At 36.2% G+C, this 26,207-nt stretch overlaps 1 protein-coding gene across 7 annotated transcripts in view; it reads right to left on the minus strand.

Moving 5' to 3' along the window:
- HIPK1 (homeodomain interacting protein kinase 1) overlaps positions 1–26,207 on the minus strand; it is a 52,109-nt gene that overhangs the window by 15,858 nt on the left and 10,044 nt on the right. For 5 of the 7 annotated variants that reach the window (XM_032360591.1, XM_032360588.1, XM_032360586.1 and 2 more), the window contains 8 exons: positions 24,440–25,517; positions 15,675–15,798; positions 7,030–7,149; positions 6,130–6,216; positions 5,262–5,446; positions 4,789–4,951; positions 3,650–3,875; positions 2,591–2,704 (listed from right to left, as the gene is read on the minus strand). In XM_032360591.1, coding sequence (XP_032216482.1) covers positions 2,591–2,704; positions 3,650–3,875; positions 4,789–4,951; positions 5,262–5,446; positions 6,130–6,216; positions 7,030–7,149; positions 15,675–15,798; positions 24,440–25,515 — 2,095 coding nt within the window. In that variant the 5' untranslated portion in view covers positions 25,516–25,517. The remainder of the gene's footprint in view (positions 1–2,590; positions 2,705–3,649; positions 3,876–4,788; positions 4,952–5,261; positions 5,447–6,129; positions 6,217–7,029; positions 7,150–15,674; positions 15,799–24,439; positions 25,518–26,207) is intronic. The other 2 variants (XM_032360585.1, XM_032360589.1) reach the window with 1 other exon arrangement.

Here is a 26,207-nt window from a genome sequence, read left to right on the forward strand (position 1 = left end):
TGTTCAAATAATCCACCACCCAGGTTAGTACTAGACATGTAAGACAAAGGAGTTTCATAGAAGTCTAGAGGGCTAAGAAAAGGGAGACTGGTTTGGCTCTTTCAGGTTAAATTCATGGGCATATGTTTGATACAAAAAGGGATGGTTTAAGGGAATTAAAGAAATTTTTTTTTTGTCCTATAACACTTAAAACTAACACCCATCCCATTCCCATTAACAGCACATGCAAAAGCAAACAAACAAAAAATCTACACTTATTAGGTTACATTCACCTTTTAATCCATTCGGGGGAAAAATCTGGATTTTTTACATGTAATCTATTAAAAGTGAAGACTTAATTGTAACTTTTGGTTAGTTATGACTCTAAGCTAAGAAAAAAATTATCATTATTTATCATCTAAGTTACCCTTTGAGAATATTTTAAGATGTTTTACCCTACTCCTCAAAAAATTCACAAATTAGTTATACATTCGATCTTTAACTAGTATATGAACTGAAGAAATTATAACTCGGGATAAAAATATTTGAAAAGTAGATATTTGCGTTTACAGAAACACTTTTTTTCTACTTATTTTAGGAATCTGCCTTTGCCTTTGACAGCTTTCTAATAAGGCTCTTTTACAACCAATGCATAGCTAAGAAAATCAAGAATTTTTGTTGCCTTGCTTTGGGCACAAATGCTGAATGAATGTTTCCTCCAAATGGGAATTTCTTATTCTGGGGAAAAAAGGGGCTCAGGACAGTTCTCCCTTTAGCCAAGAATTGAAAAGAGAGACTTCAAAGCTTTCTTTTAAACCTGCCCTATCAAAACTGTCAATGTGGAGAATTTAAGTTTCTATTATCTACTAACAGAAGTTTCTCTAATTCACTAATGCCTGCGTTTGGTGAAGTGGGAACACAAACATATTATTTTCATTAGAATACTTCTTCAGTGACACCTTCTAAGCTACCAGCGACTAACTTCTCTTAATATTACTATAGAGACACCAAATAAGCATAACTCCTAAACTCTAATACTGTGGTTTTCAGCAAGTCTTACAATTTTCCATTTCAGTGATTTACAAGTATTTTAGCAGTAAGATGTCACACTGGAAAACACAATCCACAAATACACAAAGTAAGAGAGACTAGTAAGATCAGAAATAAAACACCAGAATAATACCTTTTTTAAAAAGTGCTACTTATATAAAAATAAAAGGTAACAAATCTAGATATCCAGATTAGAAAAAAAAAATCTGCCAGCTGTTCTTCATAAGGCAATGCTATCTAGTAAGATAGCTAAGCAACATCAAAATTCTTGTCTAAATTCCCAGGACATATGGCCAACATTACTGTGATAGCCTCCTAGAAATGGGCAGGAACAAAGGGCAAAGGGTTCACCTTTAAGTTTCAGAATAATGAAGTAAAAGGGACAAAATTACAAAATAATAGTCATCATTGAGCAAAATGTGTACCTAATTTTGGTCAACTGGAATAGTACAGAAAGTAATATTTGGAGTACTAACCTAAAAATGCAACTAAATAACCATCAGATTGCTTTCATAATTTAGGTTAAACCACAGCAGTTAAGCTAGTTTCAAACTTGCTTCTTCAGGAAACTACAAGTGAAAACCAAGAATTAACAAAAGGCAATGCTTTTGGAAGGTTCTCCCTGAACTCTGAACTAAGAAATTACTCAAGTTTTGGTTTTTGTTTTGTTTTTTGTTGAATATAACCCATTAAATAAAAAACCATGGAAGTATGGAAAGAACTATTTAATTGATGAGGGTCAATTTTCCTCTAAGTATAGTATTTTGCAAAAAAGCAGATAGTGAAAGAAAAAAAGACAACCTGGAATACAGGACTGCTAGGAAAAAACCAGCATATGGCTGGGCCGGCAAACCACCTGACAACCTTTACAGCTGAGTTTAAATGCTAAGAGGAGGTACAGCATATTTCAAAACCCCACTGCCTAGGTTCCAGTCCCAATTTTACCACTAGCTAGTTATTAAGACTTTGGGCAGATGAAAGAATCAGGTTCAATCTTCTCATCTTTAACCGGACATATTGACATTAGGCATAATGACATTACCTACTTCCTAGGATTGTTTGCTGAGGATGAATTAATACAAGTACAAATAGAACATTATCTGGCATGTAGTAATACTTATCAGCTATTTTCATCCTTATTACCTTAACTTAAAAACTCCCTTTTGTTTGGAAATTTTGTAATTTGCTCTAGCTCCTCAGGTTATTCGGACTTCCTAAATAGAAAAAAATTTCCAAAACTTATACTTACCTAGTTATAGCAAAAGGAGTTACACCACTTTCCCCCTCTATATCGAGTCTACATTTTTTTTTTATTAAGGGAATCAAAAAGTTCTGCCTCGTCTCATAAATACCATCTGAGAAGCAGCAGAAGACTTCAGAGGCTCACATCTGAAAACTGTTCCTGTGAGACTCACTTTGGAAAAGGTGAAGGGGAGGAGGGTGGCTAGTTTGCTAATTTCAGTAGAAGAATCACTCAACATACGACAACCCAAAGTATAGAATTTACTATCATGTAGTATACCAGAAAATTATTTGGAAGTTAGGCTAAATTTGCATTTACGGGTTTGGAATCTGCTCCTCCGCTCTCCCTGGTTTACATCGCTATCGCTCTCCTGGCCTCCCGGTAATCTCTCAGTCTCCCCTAGCCCCTCTTTTCCTTCTGCTTGCTCCGACTCTGTCAGAAACCAAACAAACAAGAGAGTCACAGTCAATAAGTAACTAAAGTTAAAAGATAAAAATGCTACCTGCTTCTACTATGACAAGACTGAATCCTGGTTTATTACCACGGAGTACAGTCAATGACTTTCTGTTGGGAAAGTCAAGTGTGCTATCAGAAAATATCCTTAAATAATTTAACCTTTTAACTGGCTCACCATATCAATAAACACATTTCCCATATTTCAGAAAAAAAGGAACTGGATGGAATGAATTACAGAACAACAATGAAAAAAATGAGGAAGGATGGGAATGTGAAATTTTAAATCTTATTGCAATGCATGGGGTCAGAGCCTCTTTCTTCAGCTATTCTGTTCCTCTGTTTATAGGAGGAAGAGTATGATTCATAAGCTGAAGCAGATAATCTAAATGTACTCCCCACAAGTATCTCAGCTTGTAGAATTTTTCAGTTCAATAAATAATAATCTTTATTTCTGAGTGTAATTCATGAGGTTATATATTCTTAGGCATAATTTTTACATTTTAGGATAAAATTACCTTTTATTTGAAATATTCATTTTATTTAATAATGGAATGATAAAGGAAGTAAGATTCGATATAGAATTTCTGTTTACAACAAATTTCTTCAAGCTTAGTATTTCTGCATATTGAGAGAAACATACTTAAACAAGATATAGGACAGTGGCACAAGGTCTCAGTGGGCAAGAAATTGTTATCACAGCAGTTCAAATACGAAAAGTTAATTGAACTCCCATAATGTGTCAGACAGTATCAAAATTAAATAAATAACCAATGTAAAAAGGGTAAATCTTCATATTCAGAAACAGTGTTTAAACTTGTCAGAGATCAAAACTGAACAACTAGATACCTACTAAGGAACTGCGTAAAGCAAGATCTGTGGGTCTGATATGATACTATTCGATACAGGAGTTTCCCCACTTACTCTGAAAAGCAGGTGGACATACTATAAATGTTTGTTGGAACGGATCTGTCTGAGTGCAAATTTGGGTGGTTCCAGGCTGCAAGGACACACCCTGCTGGGCAACTCCAGGAACTGGTGCTGCAGACGATGGATACAAAGCCGACTGGTAGTTTAGCAATGAGACATCTGAATTAGCCAGGGAAAGAGTAGCAGCTGCTGCAGTAGAACTGGAAGCTAGAACACTGGCCTAAAAACAAAAGGATAATAGTTGTATATGGACATAAAGCAGAAATAACAGTATTTTTACACATGTAGAATCTAGCCAGAAAAACTTAAAGTTTTAAAATGTAGTAGTAACTGTCCCTGAAATAACTCTCTGCTTAGGAAATTTTCCCAGTCTCTAAATTTAAGGCATACTATAAGGTTGAATAAGAAAACACAGAATCAAAAACAGTCCTGTACTAAGGACAGCCTCAGATAAACCCTTATCTCTTCTCTCTGTACAAAAAGTTGCTGGATGTCAGATACCACCAAATCGCACTTTAAAAGAAATTAGGAAGCTCACATCTTCAGTAACAAATATAAATATCACTGTTTGGCAAACAAATGCAAAATTACTCTTAAAGTTAACTATTGGAAACCCCAAACTCAACTCATAGAAACTCTGAGCAGACTGGCGGTTGCATGGGACAGGGCAGCAGGTGGGAGAGAAAGTGAGTGGAGGAAATCAAAGGCAAACTGTAAACTTGCAGTTACAAGATGAATGAGTTCTGAGGATCTAATGTAGAGTAGAGAAAAAAATTATTGGAAATACCCTTCAACACACTGTAATAAGAAATATAAAATCTTTCTAACAGAGGAAGTCAGTGGCTAAAGTCAGTACAACTAACAGCAGTTAAGTAGTACAACAGCTATGGTCCACTTATGAAACTAGGAGAAAACTATAAGAACCTGAATTAGGCCTTTGTATTTAGTTTTTGGCGACACATTACTGGTAAGTGTCATGTCCACCTGGTTTTCCATCACTTTCGCCATGCAGGAAATTCGTTCAGAAATAACAAGATCACCAAAGCAAAGACTGGTTTCTTTATCTCAACCCGTACTCTTAACTAGTTCCTATCCCTATTAGGTTCGAATTTCCAAAATCATTTACTGAATACCTGATTGTGCACTGTATTAAGCTGGTTGCTGAAGCTCATGGTTAGATTTGTGCTTGTATTTGGGGCAACGTGAGTAGTGAAGGGACTCTTGATCTGACTCACTGTATCATACATGTGAACCCTCCGCTTGCAGATCTCCATGTTCTGAAAACAGGACTTAACACTGAAAAGAAAGATTAAAGATTCAGTAAAATGTATGCTAAGATTTAAAAAGATAACAAAAACTCAAGATGAATATGGATCAAAATTTTAACCCAACTTATATTTAGATAAAATGAATCAAGAGTTTTTATAACTGTAAAGAGAAAAAACAGACATCTTATTTTTAATCTCATGATTTTTCAATGAGAAAGGAAAGCATCAGTGAGCCAAATATGCAAGTACTAAGGCCGCTGCTCATGATCACTCTGTTTAACTGTAAGATGGTAACAACACAGGACCACATCATGGTAAGTGCCCCAGACCATACTCACTGATTGCTATGTGGAAAATCCAGAAGGTGGGTCATTGTCACAAACTGATGGTTAAGAGTTTTCAGAGGAGTAATTCTCTTATCTGCATCAATTGTTAGCATTTTTTTTAACAGATCAATATATTCTCTTCGATCCGCCTTCTCTGCCAACATATCTGTTCCCTCCAAGTCTGTGGACATATTTACCTTATGGGAAAAATTTAGAAATATCACACTTCATCATTTAACCTTTAATGTTGATACTAAGCATATGCATAATACATAGATAGATAGATCGATAAATAGATATAGATCTCAAGAGAAAAACCTGAGGAAATTCATTTTATTACAGAAAAATATTTTAACAAGTGAAAACTCTTCTTACACTAAATAAAATCTTCAGTTTGATAGAGTGTGTTGGTAGAATAAAGCTGAATGAATCTTTTCATTCAAAATTTGGACAAACAAATGAAAGCAATTATTATTACTTAAAAATTCCTATTGTTGAAAAGATTAAATGACATAATAAATATGAAGTGTTTAAACAGAATTTGGAACACAATATGCACTCAACTAATGTTAGCTCTTATGTATTTTTTTAGCAGAGAAAATGGACAGTAAAGAAATCTTCAAAAACAGTATTTCAAAAGACTGACAGGCAAAGAGATCAGTTAAGCAAAAGCAAGGGAGAACATGTAATTCCAAAAGTATCTTGGTTAGGACTCAAATGTTCTTTTAATACATGGCAGAATATTAATGAACTTCTATCTCTAAAAAATGAAAATGTACTAGAAGATAACAGATCGAATCTATCTTTAATATAATTAATCAATGGAAGTGTGTCTCTGAGATACGGAAATATCTGGCTTCCTGAAACTTTCTATACTCACCTGAGCCATATCATCTAAACAATTAAAAATGTACTTTCGAGCTTCTTTTGATTTGATTCCAGTCTCCAATTCATGTTCTTCCGGTGTCTATAAAATACAGATTAAAAAAAAAATTCCATCTGTACGTTATTTTCACATTTTGTTCAAATTAAAGTCAAAATACAAAGAAACAGGTGTCATCACCTTGCCAATCAGAGATGGCAAACATGAAAGTAATTTACAGCCAGAAATTCTTCTAGCATATGAATGGGACCTGGATATCTGACTACTCTTTTAATACTGCTAAATTAAATGTGGAAACAATGATGTAGCACAGTTCCTGAAGGATGTCATGTAAGAGGGTCATTACCATATTTCTCTTAAAGCTACTTTCAAAGGAAATGATATTTCAAATCCTAACTATTAAACAGGTTCAGGGACAGAGATTTACAAAGTTACTCAAATTAGTTTGAGATCTCAAGTTAAAGGAGTAGATTCAGAAGTAAAAAGCAGGCATTTATTTCATGAAAATATATAAGGCCTTAACATGGTGAGTTAGAAAATTATGCTGTTTTCTCATATTTACTCAGAATTCTCTAAAAAACAGTCAAAGCTAAGTTATTCTCGTTCTTCCTGTGATTTAATGGTGAACACTGTTTTCCATACCCTCTTCTCAGCTGCTGGTTCAAATATACAAAACAACCTTAGACAACTGAACGGTGTTTAGTTTATTTATTTATTTATTTTTTAAGCTAAGGATCAGGTCAAATGGGTACAATGAGATAATTTTTTTAAGTACTTCCTGCAAACATACATTGCCACCACCACCATCCCCTTTCCCACCTCCACCTCAAGAACTTAGTAACTAAAAAGCTGGGAGTAAGGAGTGCAGGAATGGGTAGTATAGTAGGGGAGACAGACCTTAAGCCTCCACAGCGGATACCCCAAATTAGGATCTCTGTTGAAAAACCTCGTTGTTTTTGTCCCAGCACTGAGAAGATATTCAGCGGGCAGGCCTTGTGTTTGTGAAATGTAACGAATCTGAAACATCAGAACCATTAAGACATTGATTTGGAGTGGAAAGAGAAAATATTAAAAACTTCTACACTAAGATATTATTAGCTCTAGTCAAATCAATACAAATAAAACGTATCTGTAAATACATATATATGCAAACCCACTGACAGGTGATTCCCAAATATTTATTCAGTTATTTCTGTGTTACTGTATCTGTCATTTACAAGGAGAACTCAGTTTTGAAAATTTTGTGTATAAACACTTTCACTTTTCTGTAGACTTCTGATACAAAGTTCAGAAAACTTTAGGTGATTTTTAGGACAGAACAGAATAATTTCCAACAAACTATCTCATGGATCACAAGGGTTTTTCCATTTCATTTGTTGATGTATTATCAAATTTAAAAGATCAGGAAAACATTTTTATAAGCTTCTTTCTTCCTTGGTTACTCTAGTTCCCTACTCTAAATTGCCATAGAGCTTCTCTCTCATACCATAAAATTAAATACTAATTTAGTTTCTCTATCCCTACATCACTAGGGGGCAGGCAGTGTGTTCATTCAATCAACATTTACTAAGTACCCACTATGAACTAACCTACCAGCTCTCAAAGTCTGGTCTGGAGAGCCTTGGGGGTCCCCAAGATCCTTTCAGGGAGTCCACAAACCAAAACTATTTAAAAAATAATACTCAGAAATTATCTGCCTTTTTCATTTCCTTATGGGGATACAATAGAGATTTCCAGAGAGGATGTGTGATGAGGTCATTGCTCTGATGGCTAATAAAATATGTGCTTGCATATAGTTGTGTTTAAAAAATTTTCCAGTTTTATTGTTCAACAATTTGTTTGCTTCCACAATTCCAAAGACCCAAGAAAGCAACAGAAGAGGTGATTTGCTTTTCTCTCCACTACTGAGAGTGATACAAGAGGTAATTTTTTTGTAACCACCTTTTCTATATTTGAATGGCTGTATTTAAGATAAAATTAGAGAGAAACTTATAAGCCAGGAAATAAATCTTACTTCCCATCTCTCCCCCTAAAAACTTTCTTTTGAGTTATTTTTTATTTTATTATTTTTTAAAAGATTTTATTTATTTATTTATTTATTTATTTTTTGAGAGGGAGAGTATGTGTTGAAGCCAGAGTAGGGGTAGAGACAGAATCTCAAGCAGATGCCATGCTAAATGTGGATCCTGAAGTAGGGCTCTATCTCATGACCCCTAGACGACGACCTGAGCCAAAAATCAGGAGTCCCATGCTTAACCAACAGCTACCCAGGTACAGCCAGTTTAACTTCTAATGCAGTATATACTAACAGATATAATGTATACAGACAGACTTCTTTGGGATCCTCACCAATTTTTTAACAGTGTAAAGCAGAGGTCAGCAAACTGTGGCCTGTAGGCCACATCTGGCCTGCTTTCATGAGACAATTTCAGGTAACACCAGGATATCACTCTTGAATCTGTGAGAGCTACATAATGGAAGCCAATATAGTATTAACAAAATAGAAAAAAAAAAAAATTTTAATGCAGAACATTTTTAAAAGATTTTTTTAAAAAAATCTTTTTTTAAAAAAAGATTTTATTTTTATTTATTTATTTGACAGACAGAGATCATAAGTAGGCAGAGAGGCAGGCAGAGAGAGAGAAAGGGAAAAAGGCTCCCTGCTGAGCCTGATACAGGGCTTGATCCCAGGATCCTGGGATCATGACCTGAGCTAAAGGCAGAGGCTTAGCCCACTGAGCCACCCAGGTCCCCCTAGATAAGAATATTTTAAATATGAACTTCTTTTACATATAAAAATGGTGAAATATTTTTTAAAATCCAAAATAAAATTTGTGCAATAAAATACCACTCAGACATTTAAAACAATAGAAGAAGGGCAACTGGGTGGCTCAGACAGTTAGGCATCAGACTCTTGATTTTGGCTAAGGTCATGATCTCAGGGTCTTGAGATCGAGTCCTAGGTCAGGACTAGATGCACTAGGCATAGAGCCTGCTGAAGATTCCCTCTTCCTGTCCCTCTGCCCCTCCCCACCCTGCTTGCTCACATGTGCATGCTCACACTCTCAAAATAAGTAAAATAAATAAATGACAGAAGTTTAATTCTTGACACATTAAGATATTTCACAGTATACCAAGTACAAAACAAGATTACAAATTAAATAATCTCACTTAAAAAAAAATTACATTTCACTGATTCTAAGAGGCATATTTTTTCACACTAACATCTTTGAAATCAAGATATGTCTCACAACTGATAGCTGTCATGGTTTAACTGGCAGCATTCTTTCTTACAGGTACAGAAAAATGGTGTATCTTTCAGTCAGTAGTGTCTTAAATATGACCAAATACAGTATATATGCTCCTCTATATCCCTAAGTTTATCATGTGGAATAGAACTATATATAGCACATATATTCATTCATTCTTTTAGGAAGTACTTATTGAGCGAGGCACTGGTGATTTTAAAAATAGATATGGTTCCTGCTCTCATAAACCCTGCAGTCAAGTGAGGGAGACAGAAACTGAATATTCAAACTAAATTCGCATTCTGAAAAAAAGAAACAAGCTTCTATAAAAATGCATAGCAAAGGAACCCAAGCTAGACTGGGGACTGGTAAGGAAAAGCTCCTTGAGAGCTTTTAATAAATGAGTAGGCACTGACTAGATGAAATGAATGGGTGGTACAGAAGCATTCCAGACTATGAGAAAAGTACGTACAAGGGGCCTTTGCTGGAAGGATGCATATTCTTAACCAGTGCTGAAATGATGCCAATAGTGTTAGAGCACTTTTCGAAAAGCAAGAAGAAATGGTATAAGATCAAAGAGAGGGAGAGAGAAAGGGGAAGGACAACCTATGTAGGGGCTCAGAGGCCATATTAAGAATTTAGCCTTCATTCCAAAAGTATTTTAAAAACCACTAAAGAATAAGGAAGTAGCATGATCAATTTGTGTTTTGTAAAAAAACTGGAGATCTATGTATATAATTGGAGATTATGTATATAATTTATACATTTTTTTTAAAGATTTTATTTATTTATTTGACACACAGAGAGAGAGATCACAAGTAGGCAGAGAGAGAGAGGCAGAGAGAGAGGAGGAAGCAGGCTCCCTGCCTAGCAGAGAGCCCGATGCGGGGCTCGATCCCAGGACCCTGGGATCATGACCTGAGCCGAAGGCAGAGGCTTTAACCCACCAAGCCACCCAGGTGCCCCTATAATTTATATATTATGTAGAAAAGTATTATTTAATTATTTACTTAGTGCCTGTTTCCCATCACCAAACTACAGCTTCCATGAGGGCAAGTATAATGTTTTATGCAGCACTATATCCCCACTGTCTAAGGTAGGTAACTCAATAAGTACATGATGAAAATTAACAAATTATATACATAAATAAATACAAAATATGCCAAATCATAAAGGGTCACCTCTGAAGGTTGAAACTACTAAAGGTTAAAAGTTTTATCTCTTGGTTTACTGCATCTTTTCTAATTTTTCTATAATGATGCACTTTAAGAATTAAAACATTTAAAAATTTTAGTATTACAGAATGGGTTTCACTGTGAAAGTAGAATGGGAAGCTATCATCCAGATACTGCTTTTCACATAGCTTACAAACAGCAAAAACAAAAGTCCTGCATTTATGCAAACAAAGCATTATTGTCATTTGTTATATTAAACAAAATGTTTTCAACAAATCTGAAGCTATTAACTAATATTTCAAGAATCACAAATATCTGCTATAAAATCTGCTGTAGTATTCATGAAAAACCTTTAGCTGATATCATATTTAACAGTGAAATACTGAATTATTTTCCCCCTAAAATCTGGAACAAGACAAGGATTTCTGCTCTTATACTTCTATTCAACACTGTTACTATTGCTTTAATACAAAGCAATTAGGCAAGAAAAAAAAGGAATTCAAACTGGAAAGGAAGATGTAAAACCATTTTTATTTGTAGATGACTTGATTTTATAGTTAGAAAATTATAAGGATTCCATTAAAAGAATGAGAACTAGAGCTCTATCAGAAAACTACTTGAGGGGGGTGCCTGGGTGGCTCAGTTGGTTAAGCAACTGCCTTTGGCTCAAGTCATGATCCCAGAGTCCCAGCATCGAGGGTCACATTGGGCTCCCTACTCAGCGAAGTGTCTGCTTCTCCCTCTGACCCTCTCCCTTCTCATTCTCTCTCTCTGCTCTCAAATTTAAAAAGAAGAAGAAGAAGAAGAAGGAGGAGGAGGAGGAGGAGGAGGGGGAGAAGAAGGGGAGGAGGGGGAAAAAAACTACTAGAGGGGCACCAGGATGGCTAGTCAGTAGAGTATGCAACTCTTTATCATGAATTCAACCCCCACACTGGGAATACAGATCACTTAATGAAAATAATAAAGTAAAAGAACCTTAAAAAAAAAAAAAAAAGAAGAAAACTACTAGAAAAAGAGTTCAACAAATTTGAAGAATAAAAGATCAATTACAAAACTCACTGTATTTCTATACATTAGCAATGAATAACCTGAAAATAAAATAAAGAAAATAATTCCATTTACCACCACATAAAAAAAATAGAATACTTAGAAATAAATTTAATAAGAGAGATGTAAAACTCGTACTCTGAATATTACAAAATGTTGCTAAAGAAAACCTAAAAAATCTGGTCACATTTATGGGATCAGAAGACAATATTGTTAAGATGGTGATACCTCCCAGAGATTCAATGGACTACTTTTTAAACAAAACAACCAATAATTATTTTGTAGAAATTAAAAAAAAAAAAAACCTAAAATTCACATGGAATCTCAAGGTCCCTTGAATAGCCAAAACAATATTGAAAGAGAAAAAAGTTAGGGGCGCCTGGGTGGCTCAGTGGGTTAAACCTCTGCCTTCTGCTCAGGCCATGATCTCAGGGTCCTGGGATCGAGCCCCGCATCGGGCTCTCTGCTCAGCAGGGAGCCTGCTTTCCCCCTCTCTCTCTGCCTGCCTATCTACCTACTTGGGATCTCTCTCTCTCTCTCTCTCTCTCTATCAAATAAAGTCTTTAAAAAAAATAGAAAAGAAAAAGTTAGAAAACTCACACTTCCTAGTTTCAAAACTGACCACATAACTACAGTAATCATAACAGTGTAATACTGGATAAACACAGATACATAGATCAATGGAACAGAACTTAAGAGTCCACAAATAAATCACTGTATTTACGGTCAACTGATCTTTGATAGGGATGCAAAGAGGTAGGGAAAGAACAGTCTTACAGAAAATGGTGTTGGAAAAACTGAATATCCACATACAAAACAATGAAATTGAACCCTTGCTTTATTCTATATAGAAAAATCTACTTAAAATGGCTCAAAGATCTAAAGGTAAGAGATAAAACTATAAAATCTTAGAAGAAAACATAGGAGAAAAGCTTCATGACTTTGGATTTGTTAATAATTTCTCAGATATGATACCAAAAGTACAAGCAACAAAAGGAAAAGCAAACAAATGGGACTCCATCAAAATTAAAAACTTTTGTGCAAACAATGCTATCAACACAGTGAAAAGGCAACCCTAAGGAATCGGAGAGTTTTTGAAAATTATGTATCTGATAAGGGATTAATACCCAGAATATATACAAACTCCTACAACTCAATAATAAACAACCCAATTAAAAAATGGGCAATGGACTTGAGTAGATTTTCTAAAGATTGATTGATTGATTGATTGATTTTTAGGGTGCTGTTGGGGAGAGATTCCTGAGTGCAGTGGGGGGAAGAGGAGAGGGAGAGGAAGAATCTCAAGCAGCTTCCTCACTGAGCACAGACCCTGACTTGGGCTTTATCTAATGACCTCAAGATCATGACCTGAGCCAAAATCAAAAGTTGGACGCTCAACTGACTGAGCCACTCATGCACACCTGAATAGATTTCTCTAAAGAAGATAAACAGATATCTAGTAAGCACATAAAATGATGCTCAACATCACTAGTTGTTAGAGAAATGGAAATCAAAATCACAATGAGATTATCACTTCACATGCATAAGGATGGCTGCTATTTTTTTTAAAAAGAAAGAAAAGAACTAGTGTTGGCAAGGATATAGAGAAATTGAACTCTTGTGTACTGTTGGTAGGAATGTAAAATGGTGTGACCACTGTGAAAAAGTTTGTTTAAACATAAAATTACCATATGACCCAACAATTCTATTTCTAGCTATACAGCCCCAAAAATTGAAAACAGGAACTTAAACACTTATATGTCAATGATCATAGCACCATTTTTCACAACAGCCAAAAGATGGTAACTCAATGTCCATCAACACATGAATGGACAAACAAAATGTGGTATGCATATATACAATGCAACATTATTCAGCCATAAAAAGTAATGACGTTCTGATAACAGGCTACAGGATGGATGAAAAACATGTTAAGTAAAAGAAGTCCATCTCAGAAAACCACCCATGGTATGTGATAAATATGATCAACTACATTAGGCAACTCTATAGAAACAGAAAGTAGATTAGTGGTTGCCACGGGGTGGGGGACGCAGAGGTTCAGGGGAAAGGGCATTGACAACTAATTAGGTATAGGGTTTCATTACAGAGGGATGAAAATGTTCTAAAACTGACAATAGTTGTGGTTTACAGCCCTGTGAATGTGCTAAAAATCAGGGAGTTGTACACTTTAAATGGCTGAACTACATGGTATATGAATTGTATCTCAATATAAGTTGTTTTAAACAAACTTAACTATAAGAATAGAAATCCTGCAACAGAAATCTTTTTGTATAACCAGAGATGCACCAAGATAACCCATCCCCATCCTGCTCTACAACAGCAGTACCCTATTTATTCAGCATGGGAAAAACGACTTCCTCCTACCACCCACAGTTTCACATCTATGCACTAGGCAAAAATTCTCTCAAAACTATCAGATCATTTCTTTATTTAAGAAAAAAAAAAAACCCCAGTTGTATCTTAACTTCTAAACCTAATTTCATTTGGCTCTATTTCCTAGGAAAATTAACAGTACCAATCTGTTTACAAAGGTTGAAGGTTGGCCTAGGAATGGCACTTGGGGGGCTGTAACTGCTCAGAACAAGGTTTCTTTTTTTTCTTTTTTTTTTTTTTTTAAAGATTTTATTTATTTATTTGACAGAGAGAGATCACAAGCAGGCAGAGAGGCAGGCAGAGAGAGAGGAGGAAGCAGGCTCCCTGCTGAGCAGAGAGCCCGATGCGGGCCTCGATCCCAGGACCCTGAGATCATGACCTGAGCCGAAGGCAGCGGCTTAACCCACTGAGCCACCCAGGCGCCCCAGAACAAGGTTTCTTAATTGGGAATCATGAATCCCCTAAATTTGAACTCAAAATACTGTACATAAATTTTTCTAAGAATATCCATACACCTTATCTTTCATCAGATTCTCATAAGGGTCTAAGACCCAAAAAGGAGAATCAATGGCTTAGTTCAACCAACTGTGTTTTTGCATCATTTATCTCCCTCACACTTTGTCATTGTAAAACAAGAAAGCTGGCTTCTCTCTCATATGGCAGAATTATTACAAAGCTCAAAGTAACCAGTTACTTATCACATGAGCAACTCATTTTTTGTTTCAATCAAAGACATGCCCAAAGAGTCAAATTTTTAGAAGGTGGCTCTGAAATGAATCAAGGAATCAAAAATTCTAAGTTGAATAGGGGAAAATACTGTTTTACTCTTTTTTCCTATTAATAATTCCAGAGAACCATTTATTTCTTTAAAAACAAAAAATAATAATCCTCATGTACCTACTATGTGTCAGACATAATGTCAGGAGCTGAGGACACACGAGTGGAATCAGTCTAAGCCCTTAAAGAGCTTACAGCATGTAATTAAAACCTTTTTTTTTTTTAAAGAACAAGAAATAAGAATTCATGGCATAATACATATGATACATCCATGGCAAATAATACAATTATACATAATACAGTAATACATCCATGGCAAAACCTTTTCCCTTAGGACGAGCTCCTTGGGAAACTGGGACATCTTGTAAAGCTTCTCTGTTTTGAGACACAGATCATCTTCTATACAATACTTTTCAATTCATATGATTTCCCTCCTAAATTCTATTTTACAGAAACCCAGTATACATTACAGCTTTCGGGGCCAAATGTGTTTCAGTATGTAGAGAGTACTTATTTCAGCATATGTCATGTATAAAAGGAAGTAACAGCTCTGAATGAGACAAAGTCACTCTTAAAATTCCAATTCCTCATCCTTCTTTATTTTCCTATCTTAAAAACTCACAAGACACATTTGTTAACCAAAACCAGTCTTAATAAATCATGACAGACCCGGAAAAGTACCAATCTAAGGTAATATGGAATAAAAAACTTAAAATTCTGAATTGCAAACATAATACCAGACTGAGAAACAGGTAGAGAAAATTCTAGTCTTCAAAAAATCCTTTCTAATTGGACTACTCTTTCCCTAATATCTAAATACTTCACTAGTAAGTACTTCCTCTAGAATCTATTTCACTAGTAAATACTTGCATTCTATTTCCATCCAAATATACACTCTTACCTGATCATATTCTGAAGCACCAGGATAAAGGGGCCATCCCAGGAACAGCTCAGCTATCACACAGCCCAATGACCACATATCAATAGCTTCACAAAACGGTAATCCAAGAATAATTTCAGGGGCTCTAGCAAAAACAAAAAAAGCAAATTAAAAAACAAACATTATTTGGGGAAATTAACTATGTCGACTAAGCTCTGTTTTAGTACCAGCTTAAGGTACATATTGATTTAAAGAAACTGAAAACTATCTTTGATATAAAAATCCATCATTTGAAACTTCTGGGGCCAGATGTGTTATGGAATTGAATGTTTTTTTGAATTTCAGAAAGGTATCACCATACATAAAACTACATATTGCATAGTAATCCCAATGGAGTTTAGGAAAGCACCCCAAAATCAAACACATTAGTATTTCCACAATGAAACAATTGAACAGTCATACTAAGTTGGCTAAATAAAGACTTAAATTGCCTTACATTAGTTCAAGACAGTTTGCCAATAAATGAGCTTATGACAAACAAAGTTTTTTAATTTTGAAATCACAGATAAGGGATCATAAATTTATTCTTCTTATTCTTAGCACCTTTTTAATTATAGAAAAAAAATTAAGTGACCTGATCAATAAATATCCCTTGGTAACAGAAATGCCTTCTGTAGAGATATCATGGTTGAAAGCACTACAGAAATATTCACTTCCATTAATGCTCAAAGTGAGAAACCAAACCCTATGGAGCCTTGAAGAGAAGACTAAGATAATACCATAAACTAAAAGCTTTATATATATATGAACATATCTAAGATAAAATCATTACCCACTTGGGTGCCTGGGTGGCTCAGTGGTTTAAGCCTCTGCCTTTGGCTCTGGTTATGATCCCAGGGTCCTGGGATCGAGTCCCACATTGGGCTCTCTGCTCAGCGGGGAGCCTGCTTCTTCCCCTCTCTCTGTCTCTCTGCCTACTTGTGATCTCCCTCTCTGTCAAATAAATAAATAAAATCTTAAAAAAAAAATCATTACCCATTTATAGAGGAAACTGAGGCAAACAGAGTAAGTAATTTGCCCAAAATTACAGTTAATAAGTGGAAGGGCTAGGATTTGAACCCTGGCAATCTGGGCCCAGAGTTGTATTGTACTGTCTCCAAAAAAGTAAAAGTTGTATATATCCACCTATATAAATCTATTTGGCATGGTAGTATACATGGCATTTTTTTTTTAGGATTTTATTTATTTATTTGAGAGAAGACAGTGAGAGAGAGCATGAGAGGCGAGAAGGTCAGAGGGAGAAGCAGACTCCCCATGGAGCTGGGAGCCCGATGTGGGACTCAATCCCGGGACTCTGGGACCGTGACCTGAGCCGAAGGCAGTTGCTTAACCCACTGAGCCACCCAGGTGCCCTACATGGCATTTTTTAAACCATGACTAAAATTATGAGATAAATGGGTTTAAAGGGGGGATGATAATAACAGGCTATTACTAATATCAATAATAATAAAAGATGACACTCATATAGCACTTACTCTGTGCCACTCACTGTTCTAAGTTCTTTACAAATGTGGTCACTTACTCCTTACAACAATCCGATGAAAATAGATACTATTACTGTTAAGTCATCAATTCTTTTTTTTTTTTTTTTAAGTAGATTCCATGCCCTGCATGGAGCCCAGCATGGGGCTTGAACTCACAACCCTGAGATCAAGAGTCAGATGCTTAACCAAATGAGCCACCCAGGTGCTCCAAGTCATCAATTCTAAGGTGCATTTTTTTTTCATATTTTAACATCTCTAAAATCAAGAAAATACTTGCAAATGATGAGTATTTTAGCTTAATGGCAGTGCATTTACCTTCTTATTGGTACATAAATGTTTCAACCTCTAATCAATGGTATCTTAGATGCTACGTAATAAAGGATCCTCCATTTTACAGATGAAGAAACTGGGCACTGAGAAGTTAAGTAACTCACCCAAGGCCACACAATTACTAACTGATGGAGCACAGGCAATCTGAATCTAAGAGCTGAGCTCGTAAACATTTTATCATCATCTCCAGACAATTTCCTTCCTTCTTACAAGTCACAGAATTAGAATCTGTAAGGAAGGGCACACCAAATCCAGACCCCTTGGCAGATCTGTCTCCACAAGGAGCCCTTTAACAGACTGTGTCTCCTCATGGAGTACCTAGGTTTCTCCAACTTTTAAATATTATGTGCACGCTGCTGCTCTGGGGCAGGGAGGACTGAGCAGGGGCTGTATAAAGGGTATTTCCTTATATAAGAATATCCTCCCCGAAGTAATTTTCTAAGTAAGTAGCCCTTAGAAAATAAGGTAAATTAGAGGACTTCACGGGATCCAAAGGCTTTCCTGATCCTAGAACAGGAACAGCAGAAGACTGATCCAGGCCTGCTAAGACTTCACTATTTGACAGCTATCTGTGGAAAGACTAATATCACCAGTTTTTATACTAACTGATGTGAACTGTGGTTTTGTTAGCCAAAGAAACAAACTTCAAAAGGGATATTCCTGTTGCAGGTGGCTAGAGCGACATATTACTGATGAAATTTCAGAGTTTAATTAAATCCCAATCACGGTAGCATGTTTTTAAGATGGCACAAGTTTAACAGCATTAATAAACTAGAGCATAAGAGTATCCAGAAACATAAAAGCTTTTCTAAAATTGAAAAGGGGACAAAATTTTTACTTTCAGTGAGCAGAATCATTAATTTCCAAGTTCATGACAGTGCCAAAAATAGCTGGCAGGGAGCACGCAAATGGCATTGTGCCAAAATAAAAACTGGGCTTAGAACATTCCTAAGCATCAGTTGAAGAGCAGCAGATTGATTTTTGCCATTCCCACTATTCCAGGAAGACATTTTAAAATCCAAAGGTAGGTCATAGGGAGGGGCAGGCCACCCAATAACTTATTTCTTTAGAAAGGTAGCAAAAATATGTGATAACTATTAGGCTTCCAAAGTTTAAAGTTTCAGGGAAATTAAGAAAAACATTAATTCCAGCCCCCAAGCCTCATTAGACAAAAAAATCCCCTAAAGACTGACTGGAATCAGTTTTTCCATTTGGTCTCACTCTGCTTCCGGAGTAACAAAAGCAGCTAAGGATTTCCAGCAAAAACTCACTTAAAAGAGTAACTCTACCACATCTACCATACAAAAAGTTAAGTATCAAAGAAAAAAAAAAGAAAGTAAAAATAAAATAAGGTTGCTCAGTCTAGTGAGGGATTTTCACTACCATTAGAAACTAGAAATACTGTCTGACCTAAACTCTAGGAAGCAAAAAGACTGAGGTTCTTTTCTTTTACTGAACAGAACAGAACATTTAAAGCAGGCTCACCTCTAAAGACTGAATGTTTTAAACTCTGAATTCAGATTATAATTCTTGGTACTATCTTCATTACTGTATCATCTTTCCCCTTGCCTTCCATTATCTCTCAGTCCTTCAACATAAACTCTCAACACTAAAATTCTGCTTATACTTCATCTGTTAGGGAGGCTGAGTGAGGTTAATTACTCTTCTAGGTCCCACTCCAGCGCTGACATTCTAACAACTGAACATTTAAAAAGATGACCTATAGAAACACATGGAAGAGAGGGAAAAAACCCAAACTGGCAGTATTCACTTTTGTAGGAAAATGGCATTAACTGTACTTTGGACTTAGTGGGTCTCCTCTTTGAAAATACATCCCATCCTTTAAGAACAAATACTAAGCAGGCTGTAATGACTAAAACCAGGTGGCAGAAATAGCAATTCTTGCCTTTTGATTTTCCAACTTCAAATTTCTTTAAACTAAAAAACCCCTCCAAAGCCATAAAGCATTATTTCACTAGAACATGGAGCAAGTTGTGGTTAGGATCACTTAACAGCACAAATTAAACCCTGCTCATTGTCATGAGCATTCTTGTTTCTTCCTGCCCATCTCAGAGGCATCAAACTTACTTACCAGATCAGAGATATTACATAAAGCCTAACTTCCTGCATCTGTGGCTTAGGTGAAACTGTTTATTTGTCTATGTTAAACTGAAAATATGCTTTCCTTCTCTAGCCCTTGTCCTTCCATATATAACAAATACAGTGATCTCAACTTTAATAAAGCCAGTTAATTTGTTCAGAATGGAAAAGCACTAAGCTTGTAAACATGGCAAACCCTTGTGCCTAAACTCAAGCCCCAAAGACAGCAACTTCTTTGGAAGTAGTCGGCAAACACAATTATAGCGTCCAGGAAATAAAATATATTATTTCCATTGGCTAAGACATAAATGCCAAGCCGATGGCCAAGAGAGAAGTATGGTGGCAAAAAATTATGTCAACTGATAATATTTTGGCATGTAATCAGAAGATGAAGCAATGTAAACTAAAAAGGAAGGTAAGAGGAAGTCTGGCTTTGGAGCCAGGATGCTTCACTGGCCAAAGAGATTTCACAGAGGTTTTCTAAAAGACACCAGGGTGAGGACTTAACAGACTCTAAATGCAACGCAAAGAGGACCACTGTGGATAAAATTAATGGTAAAGAAAGAATGCCTGAGCTGCTATTCCATTGGCCTGAGGTTCATTATCAAGAATTACTGTGACATAAGAGCATATTCATGTTAAATTTCAAATGGAAAAAAAAAAACCCTAAATGCAGTTAAGCCCTGGATACTGAACTTCAGTATGCACAGTAATTACTCAGTAATATGCAGAAAGAACTCCTGTTTTTAAGGGGTAAACTGAGCTCCAGTCACAATTACTCCTCTAGTTGAGAACTAAATGCAATGAATCGCCAGGATGACTTATTGAAGAGTAATTACCAGTGGACTTAAAAATCTGAAAATCGTATTTCTTATAAAAACAAAACATAATCGAATTACTCAAATGACAGCTGAAATTAAATCAAAAGGATAGGGTGCTTGGGTGGCTCAGTCAGTTAAGCATCTGCCTTTGGCTTATGTCATGATCTCAGTGTCCTAGGTCAAGCCCCATGAGCCCCATGTTGGGCTCTCTGCTTGGCAGGGTGTCTGCTTCTCCTTCTCACTCTTCCTATGTGTTCTCCCCCTCTCTCAAATAAATAAAATCTTTTAAAAAAATTAATCAAGGGGCACCTGGGTGACTCAGTCAGTTAAGCATTTGCCTACATCCTGGGATCCAGCCCCACATCTGGCTTCCTGCCTAGCAGGGAGTCTGCTTCTCTCCCTCTCCCTGCAGCTCATGCTCTCTCTCTCTCAAAGAAATTAAAAAAAAAAAAAAAAAAAAAAGTACATCAAAAGGATAGGAAAAGGGGCAAAGACCAGCAACCTAACACTGAAAATTATTCAAATGAGTTAGTTATTAGAGAAAGCTAAGCAGCCAGAACTATTTACCCTTCAAATCTCCTTTACCCTTTAAGAGAAAATTCCATTAAAATTATTTCACAAAATAATTCTTACTTCTAATTGCTTTTCAATCTTAACATTGGCTTCCGTTACCACAGATAAGGCTACGAGTTAAAGAACACCTGCAGGCACTGACTGGAGAAGAGATCGAGAAGCAAGAGCTGATCAACCTCCACACCCTTCAGCAGTGCCCTTCCTCCTACCTCCCCAGTGCTCCAAAGGAGATGCAGAACTGAGCTCTTAAGTGCACCTGTAGAGGGTTTCTGTATATATACCTGAGTGGGTGGTGGTGGGATTGCTCAAAGGAGAATACTAAAAGAAAAAGCAATCAGAACCTAAATCTTCTAAGTCGTGAATAACTAACTAAATGGAGGTGAGAGTTGCAAAAATAGCCAAACTGCCTAGAGCATAATGAAATGAGAAACCAAGGCCGTAGGAATCTCTTTACTCCATCTCACTCAAGAAATAATCAGAGTTTTACAAAACTATAAAAGGAAAAGATAAAAATAGAGAAGAATGGATTGGAAGACATAATGCTGTGATGATGTCATTACTACCCAAAGTGATTTACAGATTCAGTGCAATCCCTTCAAAAACCAATGATGTTTTTTGTAGAAATAGAAGAATCCATCCTAAAATTCATATGGAATTTCAAGAGACTCCAAATAGCCAAAACTTGATTCTAAATTTTTAAAACTTACTACCAAGCTACTGGTAATCAAGACAGTGTGGTACTGGCATAAAGACAGACATACAGACCAATAGAAGAGAGGAGAAAGCCAAGAAATAAACCCCTGTATTTGTGGTCAATGAATTATGACAAATGTCAAGACCTTTCAATAGAGAAAAGATAGTCTTTTAAGCAAATGGTGCTAGGAAAACTGAATATTCATAGGCAAAAGAATGAAACCGAATCCCTAACTTACACCATATACAAAAATTAACCTAAAAATAGACCAAAGACCCAACTATAAGAGCTATCTATGTCTGTATTCTTACATTCTTTTAAGTAAGAGCTAAAAACTATAGAACTCTTACAGAAAAACAAATGGGAAAAAGTTTCATGACATCAGTTTGACAATGATTTCTTAGAAAGAATACCAAAAGTATAAGCAACAAAAAACACCAACTGAACTTCAATAAAATTTAAAACTTCTGTGCAAATACCACTGACAAAGTAAATAGGTAACACAATGGAATGAGAGAATACATTTGCAAATCAACTATCTGCAGAGGGATTAATACTTAGAATATATAAAGAACTCTTAAAACTCAACCAAAAAAAAAAAATCTAATTCAAAAATGGACAAAGGACTTGAACAGACATTTCCCCGAAGATACACAGATGTGCAATAAATGAAAAGATGGTCGGGGCACCTGGGTGGCTCAGTCATTAAGCGTCTGCCTTCAGCTCAGGTCATGATCCCAGGGTCCTGGGATCAAGCCCTGCATCAGGCTCCCAGCAACACAGGAAGCCTGCTTCTCCCTCTCCCACTCCCCCTACTTATGTTCCCATTCTCTCTGTCAAATAAATGAATAAAACCTTAAAAAAATAAAATAAAATAAAAAAATAAGTGAAAAGATTCTCAGCATCATTACTCATTAGGGAAATGTAAATCAAAACCACATGAATACCATTTCATACACATAAGAATGGCTATTATCCCCCTGACTTCAAAAAAGAAAAAAAGGGGAAAAAAGCTGTTGATGAGGAGGTGGAGAAACTGGAATCTTTATTCATTACTAGTGGAAAATAGTTTGGTGGTTCCTCAAAAAGTTAAACATAGAATTACCATATGATCCAGCAATTCTACTTTTGGCTATATACCCACCAAAAGAATGGAAAACAGGGACTTAAACTCTTGAACGCTAATGTTCTTTGTAGCATTATTCATAATAGCCAAAAATCTGGAAACCCAAGAGAATGGGTAAACAAAATCTAATACATACATGCACCAGAATATTATTTAGTCATGAAAAGGAATGAAATTCTGATATATTTGATAGTATGACTTAACCTTGGAAACATTATGCTAAGTGAAATAAACCAGACACAAAGGGACAAATATCAAATATTGTATAATTCCACTTACATGCAGTATCTAGATAGGCAAATGCATAGAGACACAAAGTCAAATAGAGGATACCAGGGTAGGAGAAAGGTGGGAGTTAATACTCAATGGTCACAGAGCTTCTGTTTTGGGTGATAAAAAAAATTTAGTAGTGGTGATAGTTACACAACACGGTGAATATCCTTAATGACACTGAATGGTTCATTTAAAAATCGTTAAAATGGTAAACTTCATGTTAGGCAGATTTTACACAATTAGATGTGTAAAGAGATGTAAAGAGATGTGTAAAGAGATGGCATCTCTTCTGAGCCTTGTACAGATTAAAATATCCTATTATTTTCACACTACATAAAATTCTAAGCTCAGACTTTCTATTTACTCAAAAGTTAATATAGGCATTTGACAGATTATCTCTTGATATATCTCCTGATAAACACATTGGATTACCTATTTTTTTTGTTTAGTGTTTCACTTCTTGATTGGGTGAGTGGGCAATTGTATTTAATTGATCATTAAAATTAAGTATCAAATTCCTTAAAATTTGTAACTAGACAAATAGATAAATAAATGAGGTACTGAGGAAATAAAAGCTCATTTAAGAAGACTTACCCCTTTTCTTTCAGTAAATCTTCTTGGTTATAGCACAGACAACATTGTATATACCGACATTTAAGAGCTGTCCTAATAATCATTATATACTAAAAAGGCAGCTTTGTTAGACACACCAATCTGGAAATATAAATCACTAAAGTATAAGGCACTTGGGTCAAGGACATTCTAGGATAACCAAATAAGGTCATAACCGATTAAGTTCGAACTATTATGGAGATGTTAAAACAGGAAGTGCCCTTAGCAATCATCAGATCCAATTCTATTACAAAAGAAAGAAAATGTCAAAGAATGAAATGTTGCTAGAGTTAAACCTGGAATTATTCCCAAGGCACTTACCTGCCAAGAAAGGAACTTGAAAAAAGTAGCAGCATATGCCCAAATTCATTACAAGTAAGTAAACATCTTTATATTTTTAAAGACTCTTTAAAATGGGAAAACTAGGTATAATGGTACTAAAGAAGGAACCAGATGCTAGTATAATTCAACAAGGAACAACCTTCACAATCAGACTGAATTAGATTTTCTAGTGTTAAATAATAACTTCAGAAATAAGAAAATATTACATATAGGAATGCCAGACAAGGAATGAAGTAAAACATATTATCCTATTCTACTTTGGAATCTGTAAATAAACTCATTGTTTGTTATATGTAACTCTATGTAATATATGTTAAATACAGAGACAGATCTCTAGTCTAAGATATGTTTTTTTAGCATTTGCCACTTGCCTGTAGTAACGTGACTGTAAGTAGGTTGAGCACACAGCTTTGGAAACGTGACTAGCAGAACCAAAGTCAATGACCTTCACTCGGTAGGGCTGGCGCACTGGATCGACCAGCATTATGTTTTCAGGCTTAAGGTCAGCGTGAATCAGACCAAGGCTCTTGAGCTTCATCAGGGCTGTGGCCACCTGCTGCAAGATTGGTCTGATGTACTTGAGTGGCAGTGGGCTAAACTTGTTCTGCTTTAGAAAATCATACAAGTTCTGCTCCAGCATCTCAAACACAAGGCAGGTGTGATTCTTATGCTGAAAGCACTCATAAGAACGAACAAAATTATACTCATCAGCATTTTCACTGCTTAGGCGAGAAAGGATGCTCACTTCAATCTGTCCTTGTCTGGCATAGGAGGGGTGGTTCTTCAAGATTTTAATAGCCACAATTTCCTTCGTGCTCCGCTTCCAGCACTTAGCCACCTGTCCAAATGTTCCCCGGCCTAGGAACTCCAACACTTCATAGCTATTGGTCATAGAGCAAAGGATCTCATGCTGGACCAGCTGGTAGTCCCCTTCTCCACTGGAACTGCTACTCTTTGTGGTCACAGTGGTGGTCGTGGCAGCAGCACCCACCACAGTCCTGTTTTGCAGCATGAGAGGGGGATGTTCTTCTATGATTTGCACGCTACCGTTGCTGTCAACTTCCTCACTTTTTCTTTTCAATCCACATTTTTGATATGGCTCAAGCAAAGAAACGTTGTTTCTGTGAGTCAGGGTCTGGCTGCTTTGGAAGGTTGATGGAGCAGCACTGGCCGAGCTATCAGCAGCTGTTACAACAATATGCTCCACTGCAGGAGCTGGAAGGAGGAGGCCCTGGTCGTAGGCAGGGATGTTGAAATTTGCTACCTGGTGAGAGGAGTTGGCTTGCCCTTGTGTGGCTGGGAGGGTTTTGCTGTGGGTATAATATTTGTCGTTGCTGCTCTGTCCAGAAACATCCCAGCCAGAGGGCTCTATTTTCAGTTTCTTCGCACTGCAGAAGGCACTCGACGACACTGATGGGGGGGAAAACACCTGCAGCTGTGATGCCATACCTACGTTGAGAGAGAGCAAGAATTAGACCCTCAATTTTACATAACCCCTCAATTAACAGAGCAGAAGACTTTTAGTTTAGAAAAACCACAAGTAAAGTATAACTACCTGCCTGGGGTTTTATTTTATACATTTTCCAAAACACATTTCCTATTACAGAAGGATCAATTTTTTGGTCAATCTCACACTCTTAATCACTCTTCATGACTCAGCAACAGTTGGTCATACTGTTAAAAGAGCATAACATCTATAACGGTTTATAAAATAATAACCATAATAATAATAATGGCTTAGAACACTGATCACTTACTATGTGTCAAGTAGTCGTCTAAGCACTTCACATACATTACTCTTTGAATTGTCACCACAACTCTTTGGAAGAGATACTATTATTTACACTTTACAGATGAGGAAACTAAGATACAGAGTGGATAAAGTAATTTGCCCAAAACAGCACAGCTACTAAGTAGCAGCACCAAGCTCTTTGGCCTGAGAGCTCATTCCATAGCTCTGTGTTCACTCCTGCCCTGATGAGCTTTTTGATCAACTATTTAAATTGAGACATAGAAGGCACACTTACAAAATTTAGACAGGACTCAAATTTGGGCAGATACTCAGTATTTGCTAAGTATCAGATTCAAAAAGACCACAATAGGGTAGAAACTACAAGACAAAAATAGCAGATGAAATTT

The sequence above is a fragment of the Mustela erminea genome, chromosome 10, assembly GCF_009829155.1.
Source record: "Mustela erminea isolate mMusErm1 chromosome 10, mMusErm1.Pri, whole genome shotgun sequence".
Lineage (NCBI taxonomy): Eukaryota > Metazoa > Chordata > Mammalia > Carnivora > Mustelidae > Mustela > Mustela erminea.